The 22,822-nt window shown below is 41.8% G+C and overlaps 1 protein-coding gene across 1 annotated transcript in view; it reads left to right on the top strand.

Moving 5' to 3' along the window:
* The first annotated feature begins 1,831 nt into the window (after positions 1-1,831).
* Positions 1,832-22,822, top strand: part of ndnf (neuron-derived neurotrophic factor) — a 28,225-nt gene continuing 7,234 nt past the window's right edge. The window contains exons 1-2 of the mRNA XM_068006510.1: positions 1,832-2,127; positions 15,143-15,337. Coding sequence (XP_067862611.1) covers positions 2,108-2,127; positions 15,143-15,337 — 215 coding nt within the window. The 5' untranslated portion in view covers positions 1,832-2,107. The remainder of the gene's footprint in view (positions 2,128-15,142; positions 15,338-22,822) is intronic.

Genomic DNA, 22,822 nt, shown 5'->3' on the forward strand with positions numbered 1-22,822 from the left:
GCCACTGCTGGGTTTTATTTTGCTTTTGTTTAATCTGAAACTCCGTACACTAAGTGCACGCCACTCATCTGCACAGAAAACTGCAGCTGTTTATTGTTTGAAAGCGGTGACATTTGTTTTGCAAAGATACAAAATTTAATTTTGCAAGCAATAAATGAAGCGTCAGCACCAAACTAAGGTCACTCCAACTGCAAGTGTGTTTATTAAACTCTTAATCTGTCCCGGTTTATTCTAAACCGTGCGGTGTCTATATCTATCAATTTATCTGTCCGCCACAGCTAATAACATACTTTACTTTTCAGAAGACATGAAAAACATTATAAATGCTGGAAATACTGAGCAGGTCCATCAACGTCGAAAACGAGAAAAGATGAGCTGGCGTTCTGAGGACAAGCCTGGAGCCCAGAAATTAACCCTTCCTTTCCCTTTTGGACACCGACAGATCAGCTGTGTATCGTCAACATTTATTATTATTATTACTCAGAGTATCTATCCAGGAGTGTTATGGGTTGCTTTATTTATGTTTGTCCTGCAAGTATCAGGACATGATGTGTTGTTTGTAAACAGATTTTAAAAAGTGCTATCAGATTGTGTAAATTCTTGATACACGGATAACAAGATAAAATTATTCAAGGGAGACATCAAACATAAGACGAATGGCTTTCTAAATAACAGGAGATAGTGATGCGAAGTTAAAACGTAATTATCAACTATATATATATTTAATAATTAAGTTTACATATAAAATAAAAGCACTATAAAGATCAATCGATCTTTCAATGTTTCTACATCACTCCCTCGTTCAGTCCGTCCTTATTTCTAAGTCCTTCCTGTCTCCGTTGATCTTTTCTGCCTCTGCTGCTCTGCTCCATCTATCACCCTCTGTCTCCGTGTCTCCGCGGTGCTAATGAAATAAAACGCTTTCGCCGAGGTCGCTGGTGGGCCAGGTGCGATTCACCGCAACTTGTGACAATTTTGAAACCTCTTGTATCTAAAACCTTTGAGCCATAAAAGTCGCAGTGTGACAATAAAAACACATTACTAGTGCCTGTGTCACACTGAGCCCCCCCACATACACCGCATAAAACAGACCGCCCACCACTCCAAGAAATGCTCGGTGTCAAAAATGTGCGGAACTTATCTAACCCAGAAAAAAATTGAACAATGTCAAAATCCACTACAATTCTGATGAAGAATTTAGGCGACATCTGAATGTATGTGTATGTTTGGTGGAGGGATGATTCTATATATTTTTGGGGAGTGAACAGGAAAGGACTTCGTCCAACTAAATATGCATTTTAAATAAAGATTGACGAATAAAATGAACACAGCGCAGATCGCTTAACAGTAACAGCTGAAACACCGCCAAATAGAAAGTTAGGCTCTGGAAGAAAAGAATGCAAACTAATAGCAAAATCACATGCAAAAAAATATATTCCTGGTAAAACCTGCTATTTATTTGAAACATCGCAAAATCTCCGCGTTTCGCGATGTTTCTGCTGGTTTCTCCGGCTGTTTGTATGGGCCAGGGGTCGGGTTGAGTGATTGATCTGAGCCTGTCTCCTGCACCCTGTGTGTTTTCATTCATAAAGGGCAGGCAGTCGCTGGATCCGCTCCGCGATTGGCCAAGTTGACACACTCTCTCGCTTTGATTGGTGGCTCTGCCGCGTCTGTCTTCCTTTCCGATTGGTGAAGTTAAGTGTGCCGGTCTGTGATTGGTGAATTGGAGTTCTGCCTGTAGCTCTGATTGGTGGAGCGCTTGGTACGGGACGGAGTGAGTACAGTTCCATTCACTCTCACCCCTTGCACTGTGGAAGCCAGTTTACTGACTGCCAGTGCCAAAGGAGATCCTGATCCTCACACATCGTCTCCAAAACAATCCGACTCAACCTGTAATCCGTTTTTCGTCCAGACTTGGCTTTGCGGAATTTAGAAGAGAGAAAAAAAAAGCCACATACACAAATAAGGATAGCTTCATTCTGGCGATCCTCCAGGTTCTGTTTGTATCCATCTAGCATTAATCTTGCCCTCCTGTCTGTTCCCCAAAAGAAGTGTGGAATTTTAAGCGAGGGAAAATAAAGTGGACTAACAGAATTCGAAATTTGCAATGCAAATGATTACTTCAAGGTAAGAAATACTATTTCCAAAAAAACTCGTGAAGCAAAATAAATTACACTGCAAAAGTAACTTTCATGAGTTCCAGCAGAGCATTCCGCTTCATATATTGCTTTAAAAGTAGTTGCATGCATGTTACCGAGTACCCTAATATATGGACCGTTGTTATATTTAATCCAGGCAGTATAATTCAAAGTGATGCACTTGTTATATAAATAAAAAGAACGCGTAATAATGATGTTAAACACTTACATATCATGTGTTGGTTCTTGTCTGGAAACAGAAGGACTTCACACTTCCATGTGTTATTGAACAACCAACTTTCGCCCAACCAAACTTTTTTTTTCAGATAATTTCCCGTTTTTAGTTTTAAACTCAGTTAGGGAAAGAATAACAAACATATTTCTGATGCTTTTTAAAACTTTGAGATTTACTGATCAGCAACTGGTGACACGGTTTTATTCGCTGTATGAAAAGGATAGGTGATAAAGGCATCCCTTAAACTCTAGTATAAGGGATTTTCACCTTTAGTTCGAGATTATGCCGCATCAAAATGAAACTAATAAGGTTATTAGGAAAGTTGTTTCCAATTAATCTCATTTAGGCGTTTTGGATCTTTGGTTCCGACTGTAAGTTCTTTCTGGAGACTGTTAGGAACCTTTTTTTTGCTTGAGGCGGGGGCATCAATCAGGCTTCTCTCCTCGGTAACATGCAAAGCATCAATCAGGTATAGTGTCTGTAGGTGATAATACTTTAGGAAACTTCCGCAATACTATCGCCAATGCATGGGAAATGTTATTGTTTTGAATTTTTTATGGAGAAAAGGCTCAAGTTATTGGCGTTAACCTTTGCAGTACATTTGAACGGCGCAGAATGGAAACACAACTTCGCATTACAATATGGTGACGGAGTTCAATCAGTCGTCTAGTGCTACAAAGGAGTTTGACAGTGGATTGACATTTTGCTGGTATTTGGCGGGGATAGGAAGGGAAAGAGAGTAAAGCAGGAGTAAGAAACATTGCGTGTTGTTTGAAGTCGTGCCACTAACGTTAGTAAATATGAAATTGATGATTTTTAAATTTACTAGTAAATCAATTCGCATTGATTGGTTCAGACTTGGTTGAGTGAAAGTTGTAAAGCAAGTAAAATCATCTTCACCGAAAACATGTCAACAGTGATTATGATCACACTTCAATGCTCTCCCTACAATTCCAATCAACCCAACCCACGCCCCTTTGTCATCATCATTTTAATAAATGCTTATGGGAGGTTCTTAACGTGCTATCCTTCACAGGCAAAAATAGAAAATGGGTTAGCATCTGAACAAGAGAAAACACAGATTACCCCTCCTCGTCTACACCCCTGATTAAATCTGATCACGGGGGCTATATCCGGGCTCCGTCCATCCCTCGCCTCCATAGATCCAGACTTGAGGATCACTGTCCTTTTAACACCTTCACACTGATCAGAGGAAACTGAGGGTCAGCGGTGCGCTGGTTGGCTCCCAGTTATACTGAAGCTGATTTAATCATAGCAAAGGCAGAGATCCGGTAAAGTAGACGCTAGATGTAATCTGAAGTTTTAATCATAATCCAGGGTCCGATCTGTCCTCAGAATCTCAACCCGGCAATGAGATTCTAGCAGCGTCTCCATTTACGAGCTCAGTAAGCGCAGGGTCTGGATCAGAAAGCACCAGACTTAGTTCCAGAAGACAAATGTCTGTTCTTAATCTGATCTGCGCTTCCCCTTTCCCTTTGTGCCTAAATTCTGCCTCCAACTATTTCTTTCATCCTTTGTTCTTTATTATCTTGTTCTTTTTACGACGGCTTGATCACAATAACATCCCTTTCTCTCTCCCTTAAACTTCATTTCTCTCACTCTATCTAGTCTCTCTCGCTCAGCCTTCATATTCCCTTAACTTTCTAGGTTTAGAAAAATAATTCAATTATGCTCGCAGGCTCCAACAGCATCATTTGTACTCGTCGGGTCCAAAACACAAACTGAAATGAAATATTATTAACTCATTTTTTCATCTTTTCATAGTTCAAAGTCCTATGGTGCAGATAGTTATCAGTTCGGAGTGTCTCAAGAGACCGACACTTTAACCCTTTAATGGCCCCATTTTGTACCGCTATAAAGACACCCAAGAAACTTTCAGCACTGGAAGCTTTATTTCAACTTGCTGGCAAACTCCAATGCGGAAATCTAATCGCAAATAGTGGTCTAGAGAAAAGCCAAAGAGCCAACCGTGTCCGCTTGTCAGTTACTTTGCATCATGGCCTTTGACACCGCGGTAGTAAATAGCGAGATATAAAGTTATGACTAAAGCTGACGTGAGTATCCTATCGTTGTGTATTGGTGATCTGGAACTCATTAATATAAGAGGATTCAAATTCCCAATTAACCCCCGCAGAAAACTGATCTTACTACAACGCCTATTTAAAACATACAAACAGTACTGTACTAGATTTTCTTTGTTGTGTCTACTCTTCTAAATGAGGGTGCCTTTGCCAAATTGTTTTGAAGACGAAGTTTGTTTTGGAATCAATAAAATGCGGCAACATCTCGATCTTAAAAGATCACAAATGTAATAATCCAAAGATTAGAAACATCTTTTTACCAAAGCACGCAAACCAAATCTATCCAAAGGAGTTGTTAATTACTTACAGAACAGATCATTGAAAATCCACACTGTGGGCACAGCCTGCAACGTAGGGTCATCTTGAGAGGAAGTGGTTGGACAGTGTAAAATTCCTTTCATAAATAAGTTCCCTATATGTATGTAACGGCGTCCTTCTTTCAGTGCACAACTGGCACGTAGGTCGTAGTTAAAGTACTAGGCAGAAAAAGGTGAGTAGCCGCAATCATTTTTGAAAAATCTCGCTTTCTTTAGATACAAATAAACAAAAAAAAAATCGGAAGTGGTTAAAAGTTACCAACTTCTTTTGCAGTTTAGAGCTCGTTGTTTTAATCAACATAGTTGTGGCTAACATTCAAACGTAGATGAATAAAGAAATACTGGGTATCTTGTAGTGTAATGTGATTTCTGCTTCTCCTTAATACAACATGCGACCTGACCGCAACATAAATCAAAGCAGAATACCAGTCCCTCTCTTTGCGCAAATGTGCTACATATCGGACTGTGAGGACGATCCCTGAACAGCACATGTTAGGATGTTACCCTCCGTCGCCGTACTGATGATGGGAATAGGATGAAATACGAATCGTCATCTGCCCTGTAGTTTGTTAGATTACAGATCTGATATTACAGCAACTTTGAACTTGACGCCGTAAATAAGAGATTCAAAAATTATTTAAAACTATGGTCCCTTTCCATTGTTGTGCAGTACTTGTCATGTTCATATAAGTAAACTCAGAATATCAGCAAATACTGTGTCCAGGAGTTCTCTTCAATAATAAAACTTTTGTAAGACCAACAAATGTGAAGAGCTTTTATGTTATATATTTTAATGGAGTTCTATAAAACAGAGAAACTCTAATACAAACTTTATTAGATTGGGTTTCCTGACTTGTACACTGCGGAGAGAATAAATAACGCAACTGCAATTGAGACTGTAGATTAAATATGCGCTGAGACGGGCTAACTTTCCGGCTCACTGTTATGGACCTGTTCGGGATCAAATGCTTAACTGTTAAGATCTTGCTACAGAACCCGAACCTGCTCCTCGATCTACAAGCATCGGAGTCGAGAAATCTGCATGTTAAATCTGTGATCCCCCCCGCTTCGGGTCACTGTATTGAAACCATTTTTTAACCCAAAGTCACACCTGTTCAATCCTTCATTTGATTCAGGCAGGCTCTGTGGTAAATTCGATTACATGGATAGACAAAGAAAACAAGCCGCGTTAACCCAGAGGACCAGAGGTGGGCGTTTATAAATAGCAGTAGCCTCGAAGACAAGCACTTGTCAACATATATGGATGTTCATTGATGAGCAACTCTTTCTTTCTCTCTTGCTCTGCTTGTCTCGATTTATTACTCTCTTTATCTCTATGCGTGTCTGCTTCTCGCTCTTCCACGCTCTCAGTTTCATGTTCTCTCCCCCTGCTTCTCTCTTTCATACTGTCCGCTGAGCTTCTCTGCGTCCTGTTCCCCTCCTCTGTTTCAAGCTGTTTGTTTTATGTTATCTGTTTTATGCTTTCCCTCTCAGCTTCTCTCTCTGCTTTATGCTCTGCTCTTTCTTGCATGCTCTCTCCAATTCTCTTTCTATCCCATGCTTTCTGCTTAACCCTGTTTGATAGAGACAGGACGAGGTCATTCAGCGCTCCAGCTTGTTCTACCATTCAATCATGGCTGACCTGCAGCTCAAATCCATTTACCAGCCTTTGCTCCATATCCCTTGATATCTTTTCTCCAACAAAAATCTACCTAGCTCAGTCACCATGGTCTCTCTGGCTCTACTTCTTTCTGTTTCATACTTTCTATTCTCACCTTGTTTCATCCTTTTCCTCTCTGTCTCCCTCCCCTTCTCTTGTGCGCACTCACACACAGTGAGATGTAGGATTGGGTTGGCGAATAATAATTTAAATTGCATCTTTATTCACAGGATATAAAGCGGACAGTCGTTTTAACTCAATCGTCATTATTCAGTTCGAGGCTGAAAGCGACCTGTTCTACCGCAGTGTCATTTTAAAGTGGTCCTTTTATCTGTCGCTAATATTAACTCTGCCTTGAGCGCCTACCTCAAGGCGGAGTTCAAGATGACCACATCATTCAACCGCCCCAGCCTACAGGCTAATCCCTACACTCCCTCCCCATCAATAAAGAACTAGCCAAAGCCCAGCTGATTGCTTTATGGTTCAGTGTTGAGACTGATGATGTATGCCTGTCAGTCTCACTAATTGACAACTGCAATACTGGCCGGAACAACAACAACTTGCATTTATATAGCGCCTTTAAGGCAGTAAAACGTCCAAAGCGCTTCACAGGAGTGTAATTAAACATACATTGCCATCCAGCCACATAAAGAGATATTAGGATAGATGAAGGAAAGCTTGGTCAAAGAGGTGGGTTTTAAGGAGTGTCTTAAAGGAGAGAGAGAGGTAGAGAGGTGTGTATCTAGATTGCATCCTGGAGCCAGCACCGCCCCACACAGTAATTATAACATAACATAAAGGTCACTGTGAGGGACAGAACAACGAATCATTTAAACTGGTGCGCCATCATAATTGTTCTGAGAGGTAAAAGTAGGGATGAGATAATCAAATTGTCAGTGTTCAGTACGAGAGATTTTTTTTTAAAATTACAGAGAATATTAGGTAAGTGGAATAAAGAAAGTCACAATACAGAGCTTTGGAAAGCGAGCTTTATCATTTGCATAGTGTAAAGGGAATCCAAATCTGGAACCATAAACCTCTGAAATCTTCTCGGATTCCCGTAATCTCTTGTTTATTTAACCACAGTGATACATAAAAGGGGGCAGAACAAAGTTAGAAATCTAAATGGCACTGCCTTGTAATTTTCTATCTGTACTTCCAAATTGTTCCGCTCCGTTCCCTATAATAAAATACTGCGCCTTATTTGTTCCAGATGCCGAGCTTTAAACAAACCCTGGTGTTTTCGGCAATGTAACATTTTCAGGTTCATCTCGATCTCATTCATGCAAGATGCGGTCACAGAATTCGTGCAACAGTTCATTTAGGTGCAGACTGAATACTAAAAGTTGCATTTTTGGGGGAGGATGGGAGCTTAAAGCGTTTCCGATTCACACAGAACTTCTCACTGGCAGCAGTATCAGGCATGGGTTGTGATCGCATATCCTTACCATCATGTAAACGTTTCTGGCTGGAAAACAGCGGCTCTGTGGTATCCAGAGGAGAGCACGGCCCCCACACATACAGTCAGAAGGGCTGTAACCCAACACACACACGCACACAGTCAGAGAGATAGGGGCTGTAACTAAACCCACACACACACACACACACACAGTTAGAGGGGCTGTAGCCCAACACACATATACAGACAGAGAGGGGCTGTAACCAAACACACACACACACAGTCAGAGAGGGGCTGTGACCAAGCACACACACACACACACACACAGTCAGAGAGGGGCTGTGACCAAGCACACACACACACACAGTCAGAGAGGGGCTGCAACCAAACAAACATACAGTCAGAGAGGGGCTGTAACCCAAGACACACAGTCAGAGAAAGAGAGGGGCTGTAACCCAACACACACATAGTCAAAGGGGCTGTAGCCCAACATACACAGTCAGAGAGAGGGGCTGTAACCCAACACACACACACACACAGTCAGAAAGAGGTCGGTGCTGTAACCCAACACACACACGCACACAGTCAGAGGGGGGAGGTGCTGTAACCCAACACACACACACACACACACACAGAGTCAGAAAGAGAGAGAGGGATGTAACCCAAAACACACACACAGTCAAAAAGAGAGACTGTAAGCCAATCTCTTGCTTGTCAGCGCACAACTTTCGTGTTTCAGTTCTTAGCGCAAATAATGATGCTCCCCGAGGCGCGTTTGCTGGTCGGTGCACATATTAAAAAGGCACAACTTAGCCGACGTGCCAGTTGCAATTATATCTGTTATGTTGCTATGAGAATCAAGGCTCCTGTCTATTGATCTGAATTTATAAAATTAAAGCCTTCTAAATTATAATGTCAACCCATGGAATCCGCTACCAAAATAATATACAGACAATTATGAAATGATTAAACGATACGTTTCGTGATTAAAATAAATAATCATATAGCTCTTCCTGAAATCGTGCGTGCTGTTAAAGTCAATCCCAAAAAACGACCAGATGTGTCGGTATTGCCCCTTTAACTGGATCAACGGGAGGGAAATGTGCACAGGCAACAGCAGCGGGGCTTGCTGGTATTAAATGAGCCCAGATAATGAAAAACCGTAAAAGCGAAGACGTGGCGTGGAAGTTAACTTGTCAAGAAATATGTTTATTGGGTTCATAAGGAGGCCAGGCGTTTGAAGCGGGCACTAAATGACAAAGTGTTTGTTGGACAATTGCAAGGAAGACCTTCCATCACCAGTGATTGATCCAGAGAGAGAAAAAAAACAGGCATTAATAAATAAAATCAATGTCTGCAGATGCAGGAGATATTTGCAGAACGCGGTGGACGACACAGCCAGGGTGTAAATTTCAACTGACAATTTGCGTCCAACCGCACCGGAGTTGCTGACCCCATCCCACCATCAGCCTGGCTTTCCAAGGGGTCATAGTGATGATCTCTTCAATGTAATCTGGAGATTGGATACTTCATCTTCCAACACCCCCCCCCCCTCCCCACTCATCCAGCCATGTTACTACTTTATTCTTCAACACTATCGACTTCTTGTCTTAGATGGGTCGATCGCTTCAGTACATTGCAGCCGCGACTGTAAATTATCCAATGCCAAGGCCAGTGTGGACTAAACTGTTGCAAAAGGTCCTTTCAATTAATAATTAAATGAGAATGCACTTCCCATAGGAATAAAAACAATTGTCCAATCGAAACTTGAATTTGCAAAAATAAGTTTGTATTTCTCCTTGTGTATGTGAACCGTGTACCTTTGTGTATATAGATGATGATGGTTTGTCCATCCTTGTCGATGATAACAGCCTATGATACATCGCCAATTAATACAGGTTGCGGGTTCTCATGTGACTGTAAAATCCGATTTACATAAAGAATGTTTTCCTACACACAGGACATCGGATATCAGATTGACCAAAGGGCTGATCTTTCCTTCGTTTCCTTTGGGCTCTCTTCTTCGGCTAGCTGGATACCACTTGTGTCACACTTTGTCACGCAACTTTTCCTATGAAAAGCATCATGCTCCCACATGTCCATTGAAACGCCACATATTTTTTAGATTGGTCTTTAGGTATCCTTAAAGCTTTTAAACCGACCACCACGAGAGCATTTACCAGTTTTCCGCTCACCTTCCAGGGTAATCTAGTATCAGACTAGGTGACCAGCCCGTCTTAGCTGCACCTTTATTATAATTATCTCTGTGCCTGGCATATTTGCTCTTTTGAGAACCTCAGTGTCCAGGATTTAATGCCACCATCGAACATACACACACGTAGGGGTGTATATATAATTGCGTGTTCAATTTTGTCGTATTACACTTCTCTGAAGTGCCTCGGGGAGGTTTTCCTATGTTGAAGGCGCTATATAAATGCAAGTTGTTCGCATATTTTGTATACAGCGAATCCTCCATTATTGAATTACAACGGAAGGGACTCCCGCTGGATAATCAAAACTTGAGGATGATCAAGAGATCTGGTATCCTTAAGGCCAGCTGGTCTTATGACCCATCCCATATTATAAAAGACCCGACCCAACCTGAAACTATGACCCTACCTGGCTCAAAGTTGCAGCCTAGTGCCTATAGCAGTTGAAACGAAGTGAGGATTTAAAAAAAACACAACCCAAGGTGACAGCCCAGCAGTTCAAAGATGCAATCCAAAGCAGTTGAATCCCTGACCTGAAGTTGCAGCCCAATGTGGATAGAAGTTGCAGCAACGTATTTATAAAAACCCCAACTTGAACTCTCACCAGTGAGTGAAGATAAGACGATGTGAAACTTTGTCTCCCATTGGTCTGGTTCAGGAATAATAGTGAATGCAGATAATAGGAGTACAGATAATTACGCACCAATGCATGCTTTTGTATGTTTGGCGTATATGTATTCATCTTTATGTGTGTTTGCACACAGATATGTTTGTGTACATGTAGGTATGTGCATGTATGTACATAGCTAGGTTACATAGATAGGTGTGCATATATGTTTCCACATAGCATCATAGTATTTTAGTATGTAACAGCACAGAAGGCCATTTGGCCCATCGTGCCTGTGCCTGCTCTTTGAAAGGGCTATCCAATTAGTCCCACTCCCCTACTCTTTCCCCACAGCCCTGTCATTTTCTTCCCATCACGTTTATAAAATACTTGGATATGCACTTGAAGTGCCATAACCTGCAAGGCTACAGACCAAGTGCTGGAAAGTGGGATTAGGCTGAGTGGCTTATTTTCGGCCGGCACGGACACAATGGGCTGAGTGGCCAACTTCGGTGTTGTAAATTTTCTATGATTCTATGATTCTATTTATCTAATTCCCTTTTGAAAGTTATTATTGAATCTGCTTCCACCATCTTTTCAGGCAGTGCATTCCAGATCATTACAACTCTCTGCGTAAAACAATGTTTCCTCATGTCGCCTCTGGTTCTTTTGCCAATCACTTTAAATCTGTGTCCTCTGGTTACTGACCCTTCTGCCACTGGAAACAGTTTCTCCTATTTATTCTATCAAAACCATTCATGGTTTTGAATACCTTTTTCAAATCTCTGCTTAATTTTCTCTGCTCTAAGGAGAAGAACCTTCTCCAGTCTCTCCACATAACTGAAGTCCCTCATCCCTGGTACCATTCTAGTAAATCTCTTCTGCACCCTCTCTAAGGCCTTGGCATCCTTCCTAAAGTGTGGTGCCCAGAATTGAACACAATACTCCAGCTGTATGATTTGTGTATGTATATGAGTGTAAGTATATCTGTACCTTTGACACTACAGTCAACAAATTCATGGGAAACAAAGGAGTCAGTCTTTCAGTGGCTAGGAGTCTTCTCTTTTGACATTAATGGAGCATCAGCTGGGAACAGAGAAAAAAATAAGTTGTCATAATGGGATAGACTAGGGTAAAATAACAGAGGGCTGTAATTTCCTATGTATTTGCACTCAGAAATACGCGCAATCGGGGGCAGAGCCTAAAAGATTGCGGAATTTTGTGCATAAGTCAGTTACTCGCATAAGTGCAATACGCTCAAATCTCCATGATGATCTACAATCTTCTATCAATCCCTCCGTCCAATAACATCTCCGTCCATAATAAAGGCTACACCCCCAAGTTACAGAACCTCATTCATGAATTTTCTGCAATTGCACTTGCTCAGAGGCTTGCTTGAAATTTCAACCAAATTTTCAGACACAGCAGAAACAGTCATTTTTCTGGTGTTTTATTGCAATTTTTTGTGCTTTTTTAAAAAAAACAATATCCTCATTGAGATCTGCATTGTATTTTCTGTTTCTATGAATGCATTTTTATGGCAGCAGTGTGAGTCACATTAAAAATTGCAAAGCTTCCCCAATTGCAGGTTCTTAGATATGCTGTGCCTAATATGCATGAATGATGGTTGAATGAGTTGAAACTGAATCTCACACCACAAATAATCAACGCTTTCTTTGGGGCCCGATTGTTTAAGCTGATTTATGCCCATTTTTATGTTCGGACGTATTCTAATGAGATTGGCAGGAAGTTTGAGTGTAACTTAACATTGGCAGAATGGGTGCGGGATTGGGCGCATTTTCGGGTCCAATTTGCACCCACGTTGGAAGTTCCAGGCCAGAGATCCGATCTGCCTGTGTCCAAATGATCGAGCGCTATCATTTCCATTTAATATATTCTTATTTTGCTTCAGCTTGTTGTTCAGCAGGCTCTCTTTGAAAAATGACTTTGAGGGATATAAGATTTGTCCTAGTATAGATAGGTTCTGAATAATTACGTGGCTAGTCATGCAATAACAATATGTCTAGATCAACCTCTCCCCCCAGCAACTCTGTTTAAATTGGAAAATCTCCAATTGGGATTAAAATTGATGAGGCTTTCCCAGCCAAAAGCACAATGTGCTTGGATACCGTCATGATGTTAGGATAAGGTTTTAACTCCAATATTTGACATAAAGACAAAAATATTAAAAGAGTTAAGAAAATTAATGTTTAGTTACTATATTGATTTAATTGTCTTAATTACAGCTATATATTAATTGTCTATGAATCCATATTTTAATTCTGAAAAGTGTGTTTAGAAATGTTATATAGAAGGAAAACCCCATTTGTGGTAGCATTAAAGGGTTAATTTTCTGACTTAGTGCTGCTGCTCACCTACCGAGAGCACATATTAGAAATTCTAGCTTGCGCTGCACAATTTTCCAACTACTCTCATATGCCAAGTGTGCCAAAATATCTGATATGCGGTGGGCAAGGCTCCCTACTGAAAGTGCCAAGTTGGAAAATTGCCCCTTAGATCAATTCTATGGCCTGATACTTGTCTGTGAATTTATTAACACAAATAGTTTTTCAAGCTTTACATTATTTCTAGGGGGTACTGAGAAGCAGTTCAGATGATCACTTAAGGGGGATGAGTTTCCACGTGGCAGATTTCTTTCTGACAGTAGAATGACACCCAGTTTGGGGGTGGGTGGGGGGGGGGCAACACTGAAAAGTTTCCTACTTTAATTTTTGACACTGGAAGGGGGTTGGTGAAGCTATTGGAAAAACACCAATTAAGTACATTGCAGTTTTCATATACAGTCCTGTTGTTTACAGGGTTAATTTTTCAACTTCACACTCCCAGTGGAAAGCCTTACTGAGAGCACAAAGTCAGAAAATGATCCCTTATATGTCCAGTTTAGAGATGAGGAGTATCAAAACACCTTCTGCCCTTGTAAAATTCCCATTTAAAAAAAATGCATACAAGTGATACCGAAATAATGCTATGTAATGTGAAATTTAATCTACTTGTGAGGAAGTAATAGCTGATGCATCAGTTATCAGGTTTTCCACACTTGTGGAATAAATTCTCTGTTCCATAGTCCTCCTCTGAGTATCTTGTATGTACATAATTACTTAAGAATCTCTTGGGCAATAACTTCCTCAAAGTTATCAGTTTTTAATTGTGAATCGTGGAAGGAATTTCCTTGGCAGCAGGAGTAGAGCCAGAGGGGTCAGAGAGGGCAATGCCCCTTGCCAGGTATCACTGTGCCTGTATATAGAATCTTAGTGATATTGGCTTACTTGTACATTTTAAAGTTAATCTTTCTATTTCCCTGCCCAGTCAGAAAATCATGCCTCTTTCCTTATTTGTAATTTGAAATGACCAGGAGAGAATGCACAATATTACTCCTTATTGAAAATTGAAATGAGAATGAATGGCTGAATAGAACTGCAAAATAAAACTGGACTAATAGGTGAAAAAATACAACTGAAAGATCTATCATGCATTATTATGGTACCAACATTTTTGCCCCCAATTTCCTCCATTCCAGTCCTGACTCATGTAGGGGTATGATTCCACAGGCACCAAGCGACCACTGCCACCTCATCTAAGTGGCTATTCTTCGCGTGGGAGCCTTGGCATGTCTTTTGATCATAGAAACAACATAGCTGAGTCCAATCCTGTCCTCACATGCACTTGCAGCAGGGGTCATTGCATAACAATTTTCTTTTGCCCCTCCTTAGCCCAGGATCTCTGGGGCTAATTGGATACACCTTCTGTTGCCTTTCTGGGACTTTCCTGGTCTATATGGCTCAGTTCCACACTGGGAGATGCATTTTCCAACTAATCCATTAGGGGAAGCTGGTTAACATTTTTTAATCCAAAATAGTAAACACACCCATTTACATTTTGGATACCTTATCCACATGAAATGTATTTTTATTTAAATAAAAAAAGGAGATAAATGAGTATTTAGAACACTGCAACTTCAAATTGTTCATCCTACCAGTTTTTGCTTCTCTAGGATCTGGCATCGTGACATTTCCAGAGCGAGTCTTTTACATTTTTCTCTGTCCAACATTTCAGCAGAAAAATGGCATTATATGATTGTGGGAAGGAGTGGAGAGTGGAGATAAATATTTACAGGTCTCCAAGATGGTTATTATTATTTCAGTTAAATTTTCAATAGGTATCATTGTCCTTGTAAAGTTATTCGGCAGTGCTTTGGAGATGTTTCTAAACATGCAGTGATGCCATCACATGTTTACAACATCATTTACAATACCAAAATAACATCACCATACTTGCAAATCATATAATCACGAGAAAAATAATGCTAGTTTTTTCTAGAACTGAATGATTCAATTCCTCTCTTGAAAATAGCGATGATATTTTTTAAAAGGTTATCAGCAATGGAATCAGTAAATCCCCTGATTTTTTTTAAATTGCTAATACCTGCCTGATAATTATATTGTCTTTGGTCTAGGATAATGTTAACCATATCCTGGGCAGTGACATCACTGCTGCTATTAGCAACAAACTCCAGGGCTCAGAAACTACCCACCAGAGATGAGGAGCTCTTCCAGATGCAGCTTCAAGACAAGTCTCTCTTCCATGACTCATCTATCATCCCAGATGGAGCTGAAATCAATGGCTATCTCTTCAGAGACACACCGAAAAGGTAACTTACTTCTATGATTTAAGGATAGGAATTAGAGTAACTCATGATCATGATAAAATCCAAAATTAGATCTAACTTGACAGAATAGAGATTCCCTAAAGCCCAAGAGGTGTACACAGTCTGTCCAGCCCTTCAGATTGCTTTATCTATTCTCTTTTACAGGAACTTTCTGACTTTGCACTTCCTCCCATAATCACACACTGCCATCAATTTAAATGGTTAAAAAATCATGCGCAGCATGCACCCGAATTCACAATTTGCACTTCCAGTCGGTGAAACCCTCACCAAGAACATGAAGTCAGAAAATGATTCCTAATCTCCTAATGAAAGTTTTGATTAAATAGTTCCTGATTCCTAAAAAGTAATGAAGAAAATTTCCATTTATCGGTCTGTCTCCAGATCGCTGCTATTAAAACCTAACCTTTCACAGCACATGAACCATCTTGTCTTGTGCAGTATTTGATCATTTCAGCCTAGACCTAACCCAATAGCCTTTAATTCCATTGCTACAATATTTGTGAGACAGAATAAATAGGTGAGCCAACATCCACAATGGGACTAATTCTACAATTCCAAATTCTGTGCGACAAATGGCCTTTTCTTGTTCTATGTTTTCTTCAGCTACTAATACAATTACACCAGTAAGAATATCCATGTTCTAATTGCAGTGCTTACCTTGTCTCAAAAACATATACTTATCAGGAAGTTTATCTTCCTTTCATGCTAAACCAAATACTTGTGTGTTAAACCCCACAATAATCTCCAAAGTCTTATCCATGATCACACAATTAAACTGGTTACAGTGCTGAACATACATTCAACATATGGATTGCATGTGCATCTCATGCATTTTGTTACTGGATTATAACATTAATGGAAACTATAACAACGACAGCTTGTACTTATTTAGTCCCCATAACATTGAAAAATGTTGCAATATGCTTCACGGAGGTGTAATCAGGCAAAAATGGATACTGAATCAAAGGAGCTATTAGGAGGGTTCAAAAATCTTGTTCAAAAAGGCGGGTTTTAATGGGCCTTAAATGAGGCAAGCGACATAGAAAGGAGGAGAGGTATAGGGAGGGAAATCCAGGGCGTGGGGTCTAGACAGCAAAAAACAAAAGCATAGAACAGTAGACATGAAGGCATAGGAACATAGGAACAGGAGTAGGTCATTCAGCCCCTCAAGCCTGTTCCGTCATTCAATTAGATCACGGCTGATCTGTATGCTAACTCCGTCCGCCCGCCTTGGCTCCATTTCCCTTCATACCCTTGGCTATCAAAAATTTATCGATCTCAGATTTGAAATTATTAATTGAGCATTTGTGGGAGAGAGTTCCACACTTCTACCGCCCTTTGCATGAAGAAGTGTTTCCTAACTTCTGGCCTGGCTCTGATTTTAAGATTATGTCCCCTTGTCCTAGACTCATCCACCACTGGAAAAAGTTTCCCTCTATCTACCCTATCAATTCCTTTCAAAATCCTAAAAACCTCAATCAAATCACCCCATAACCATCTATATTCCAGGGAATACAAGCCTAGTTTATGTAATCTCTCCTCATAATCTAACCCTTGGAGCCCTGGTAACATTTTGGTGATTCTGCGCTGCACTCCTTCCAGGGCCAATATATCTTTTCTAAGGTGCAGTGCCCAGAGCTGTACACAGTTCTCCAGACGTGATCTAACCTGCGCTTTGTATAGCTGCAGCAAAACTTCCTCCCCTTTATATTCTAGCCCTCTAGTTATAAAGACTAACATTCCATTAGCCTTTTTGATTATTTTTGTACCTGGCTACTACATTTTAGTGATCTGTGTACATGGACCGCTATATCTCTTTGGACCTCCACTGTTCCTAACTTTTCACCATTTAAAAAATACTCAGATCTATCCTTTTTTGGTCCAAAATGGATGACCTCACACATACCTGCATTGAAATCCATCTGCCACAGTTTTGCCCACTCACTTAATCGATCATTGTCTCTTTGTAATTTTATGCTCCCGTCTACACTACTTATATGCTACCAATCTTTGTGTTATCGACAAACTTGGTTATATGGCTCTCGATTGTGTTATCTAAGTCATTAACAAATATAGTGAATAGTTAAGGCCCCAGCACAGATCCTTGTGGGACACCACCAGTCACTTCCTTTCAATTCAAGTACATACCCATTATCCCTACTCTCGGTCTTCTATCGCCTAACCAATCTCCTAATCAGGTCAATAATTTGCATTTAATTCCTTGAGCTTTAATTTTAGCTAACAGTCTCTTATGTGGAACCTTATCAAATGCCTCCTGGAAGTCCATATAAATTACATCCATAGACATTCTCCTGTCTATTACTTTAGTTACTTCCTCAAAAAATTCAATTAGGTTTGTTAAACATGATCTACCCTTTACAAACCCATGTTGGCTCTCTCTAATCAGCTCAAATTTCTCTTAAGTGCTCAGTCACACTGTTCTTAATTATAGATTCCAATCACTTCCCCACAATTGATTTTAGACTAACAGGTCTATAATTTCCTGATTTCTCTCTCTCACCTTTCTTAAATAATGGAGTGACATTTGCAATATTCCAATTTAAAGGGACAATTCCTGAATCGAGAGAGCTTTGTAAGATTATGGCTAAAGCATCTGCAATTTCCTCACCTACTTCCTTTAAAACCCTGGGGTGAAAACCATCAGGTCCTGGGGATTTGTCAGTCTTTAGTGCCATGATTTTTTCTAATACTGTTTTCTTGCTTACGTTAACTTTAGTGAGTTCCTGTCCTTGATTCATTATTAGTTTTCCTGGAGACCTGGCTCAAAAAAGGCAGGATTGGGTACTAAATATTCCTGGATACAAGGTGTTCACGAAAGATGGGGAAGGAAAAAAAGGGGGGGGTTGGCACTATTGATTAAGGAGAATATTACAGTGCTGGAGAGAGAGGATGTCCTGGAGGGGTCAAGGACACAATCTATTTCATTAGAGTTAAGAAATAAAAGATGTGCCATTACACTACTGGGTGTATTCTATAAGCCACCAACTCGTGGAAAGGATGTGGAGGAGCAAATTTGCAGAGGAATTACAGAGAGGTGCAAAGCTATGGAGTAGTGATAACTGGGGACATCAACTATCCTAATATAGATTGGGATAACAATAATAATAAGGGGCAAAGAGGGGGAAGAATTTTTGAAATGTGTTCAGGATAACTTTCTTAACCAGTACATTTCTGGCCCAGCAAAGAAAGAGGCATTGCTGGACTTGGTTCCAGGGAATGAGGTGGGCCAGGTGGAGCAAGTGTCAGTGGGGGAGCATTTAGGGAGCAGTGATCATAGTATCATAAGGTTTAGAATAGCTATGGAAAAGGACACTGACCACTCTAAAGTAAAAATACTCAATTTTTTTGTTATTCGTTCATGGGATGTGGGCGTCGCTGGCCCATCCCTAATTGCCCTTGAGAAGGTGGTGGTGAGCCACCTTCTTGAACCGCTGCAGTCCGTGTGGTTCTCCCACAGTGCTGTTAGCAAGGGAGTTCCAGGATTTTGACCCAGCGATGATGAGGGAACGGCGATATATTTCCAAGTCGGGATGGTGTGTGACTTGGAGGGGAATGTGCAGGTGGTGTTGTTCCCATGTACCTGCTGCTCTTGTCCTTTTAGATTATAGAGGTCGCGGGTTTGGGAGGTGCTGTCGAAGAAGCCTTGGCGAGTTGCTGCAGTGCATCCTGTGGATGGTACACACTGCAGCCACTGTGCACCGGTGGTGAAGAGAGTGAATGTTTAGGGTGGTGGATGGGGTGCCAATCAAGCGGGCTGCTTTGTCCTGGATGGTGTCAAGCTTCTTGAGTGTTGTTAGAGCTGCACTCATCCAGGCAAGTGGAGAATATTCCATCACACTCCTGACTTGTGCCTTGTAGATGGTGGAAAGGCTTTGGGGAGTCAGGAGGTGAGTCACTCGCCGCAGAATACCCAGTCTCTGGCCAGCTCTTGTAGCCACAATATTTATATGGCTGGTCCAGTTAAGTTTCTGGTCAATGGTGACCCCCAGGATGTTGACTGTGTGGGATTCGGCGATGGTAATGCCGTTGAATGTCAAGGGGAGGTGGTTAGACTCTCTCTTGGTGGAGATGGTCATTGCCTGGCACTTGTCTGGCACGAATGTTACTTGCCACTTATGAGCCCAAGCCTGGATGTTGTCCAGGTCTTGCTGCATGCGGGCTCGGACTGCTTCATTATCTGAGCGGTTGCGAATGGAACTGAATACTGTGCAATCATCAGTGAACATCCCCATTTCTGACCTTATGATGGAGGGAAGGTCATTGATGAAGCAGCTGAAGATGGCTGGGCCTAGGACACTGCCTTGAGGAACTCCTGCAGCAATGTCCTGGGGCTGAGATGATTGGCCACCAACAACCACTACCATCTTCCTTTGTGCTAGGTATGACTCCCGCCACTGGAGACTTTTCCCCCTGATTCCCATTGACTTAAATTTTACTAGGGCTCCTTGGTGCCACATTCGGTCAAATGCTGCCTTGATGTCAAGGGCAGTCACTCTCACCTCACCTCTGGAATTCAGCTCTTTTGTCCATGTTTGGACCAAGGCTGTAATGAGGTCTGAAGCCGAGTGGTCCTGGTGGAACCCAAACTGAGCATTGGTGAGCAGGTTATTGGTTAGTAAGTGCCGCTTGATAGTACTGTTGACGACACCTTCCATCACTTTGCTGATGATTGAGAGTAGACTGATGGGACGGTAATTGGCCGGATTGGATTTGTCCTGCTTTTTGTGGACAGGACATACCTGGGCAATTTTCCTCATTGTTGGGTAGATGACAGTGGTTGTAGCTGTACTGGAACAGCTTGGCTAGAGGCGCAGCTAGTTGTGGAGCACAAGTCTTCAGCACTACAGCCGGGATGTTGTCGGGGCCCATAGCCTTTGCTGTATAGAGTGCACTCAGCCGTTTCTTGATATCACGTGGAGTGAATCGAATTGGCTAAAGACTGGCTTCTGTGATGATGGGGATATCGGGAGGAGGCTGAGATGGATCATCCACTCGGCACTTCTGGCTGAAGATGGTTGCAAACGCTTCAGCCTTGTCTTTTGCACTCACGTGCTGGACTCCGCCATCGTTGAGGCGGAGTCCAGCACGTGAGTGCAAAAGACAAGGCTGCTCCTCCCGTTAGTTGTTTAATTGTCCACCATCATTCACAACTGGATGTGGCAGGACTGCAGAGCTTTGATCTGATCTGTTGGTTGTGGAATTGCTTAGCTCTGTCTATAGTATGTTGCTTCCGCTGTTTAGCATGCATGTAGTCCTGAGTTGTAGCTTCACCAGATTGGCACCTCATTTTTAGGTACACCTGGTGCTGCTCCTGGCATGCTCTTCTACACTCCTCATTGAACCAGGGTTGATCCCTGGCTTGTTGGTAATGGTAGAGTGAGGAATATGCCATGAGGTTACAGATTGTGGTGGAATACAATTCTGCTGCTGCTGATGGCCCACAGCGCCTCATGGATGGCCAGTTTTGAGCGGCTAGATCTGTTCTGAATCTATCCCATTTAGCACAGTGGTAGTGCCACACAACACGTTGGATGGTGTCCTCAGTGCGAAGACGGGACTTCATCTCCATGAGGACTGTGCGGTGGTCACTCCTACCAATACTGTCATGGACAGATGCATTTGCGACATGTAGATTGGTGAGGACGAGGTCAAGTAAGTTTTTCCCTCGTGTTGGTTCGCTCACCACCTGCCGCAGGCCCAGTCTGGCAACTATGTCCTTCAGGACTTGGCCAGCTCGGTCAGTAGTGGTGCTGCCGAGCCACTCTTGATGATGGACATTGAAATCCCCCACCCAGAGTACATTCTGTGCCCTTGCTACCCTCAGTGCTTCCTCCAAGTGGTGTTCAACATGGAGGAGGACTGATTCATCAACTGAGGGAGGACGGTAGGTAGTAATCAGCAGGAGGTTTCCTTGCCCATGTTTGACCTGATGCCATGTGATTTCATGGGGTCCAGAGTCAATGTTGAGGACTCCCAGGGCCACCCCCTCCTGACTATATGGCAGCCAACATAAAAGGGAATCCAAAAGTCTTCTACAGGTATGTAAACAGTAAACTGCTAGCAAGAGGAGGTGTGGGGCCAATTAGGGACCATAAAGGAGATCTACTCATGGAGACAGAGGGGATGGCCGAGGTACTAAATGAATACTTTGCGTCTGTCTTTACCAAGGAAGAAGATGCTGCCTCAGTCTCAGTAAAGGAAGATATAGTTGAGATACTGATTGGGCTAAAAATTGATAAAGAAGAGGTACTTGAAAGGCTAGCTGTACTTAAAGTAGATAAGCCACCCGGTCCAGATGGGATGCATCCTAGGTCGCTGAGCGAAGTAAGGGTGGAAATTGTGGAGGTACTGGCTATAATCTTCCAAACATCCGTAGTAACGGGGGTGGTGCCAGAGGACTGGAGAATTGCAAATGTTACACCCTTGTTCAAAAAAGGGTGTAAGGATAAACCCAGCAACTATAGGCCAGTCAGTTTAACCTCATGGTGGGGAAACTTTTAGAAACGATAATCCGGGACAGAATTAACAGTCACTTGGATGTATGTGGATTGATTCGGGAAAGCCAGCATGAATTTTTTAAGGCAAATCGTGTTTAACTAACCTGATAGAGTTTTTTGATGAGGTAACAGAGAGGGTAGATGAGGGTAGATGAGGGCAATGCAGTTGATGTGGTGTATATGGACTTTTAAAAGGCATTTGATAAAGTGCCACATGGTAGGCTTATTATCAAGATTGCAGCCCATGGAATAAAGAGAGCAGTAGCAACATGGATACAGAATTGGCTAAGGGACAGGAAACAGAGTGATGGTGAATGGTTGTTTATTGTACTGGAGGAGTTGTACAATGGTGTTCCCCAGGGGTCAGCACTGGGACCATTGCTTTTCTTGATATATATTAATGACTTGGAATTGGGTGTACAGGGCACAATTTCAAAATTTGTAGATGACACAAAACTTGAAATGGTAATAAACAGTGAGGAGGATAGTGATCGACTTCAAGAGAATACATACAGGCTGGTGGAATGGGCGGACACATGGCAGATGAAATTTAATACAGAAAAATACGAAGTGATACATTTTGGTTGGTAGAACAGAGAGAGGCAATATAAACTAGAGGGCACAATTCTAAAAGGGATCCAGGAACAGAGAGATCTGTGGGTAGATGTGCACAAATCATTGAAGGTAGCAAGGCAGGTTGAGAAAGTGGTTAAAAAAGCATACGGGATCCTGGGCTTTATTAATAGAGGCATAGAGTACAAAAGTATGGAAGTCATGATGAACCTTTATAAAACACTGGTTCAGCCACAACTGGAGTATTGTGTCCAGTTCTGGGCACCATACTTTAGGAAAGATGTGAAGCCCTTAGAGAGGGTGCAGAAGAGATTTACTCGAATGATTCCAGGGATGAGGGACTTTAGTTATGTGGACAGACTGGAGAAGCTGGGGT

The sequence above is a fragment of the Heptranchias perlo genome, chromosome 1 (assembly GCF_035084215.1).
Source record: "Heptranchias perlo isolate sHepPer1 chromosome 1, sHepPer1.hap1, whole genome shotgun sequence".
Lineage (NCBI taxonomy): Eukaryota > Metazoa > Chordata > Chondrichthyes > Hexanchiformes > Hexanchidae > Heptranchias > Heptranchias perlo.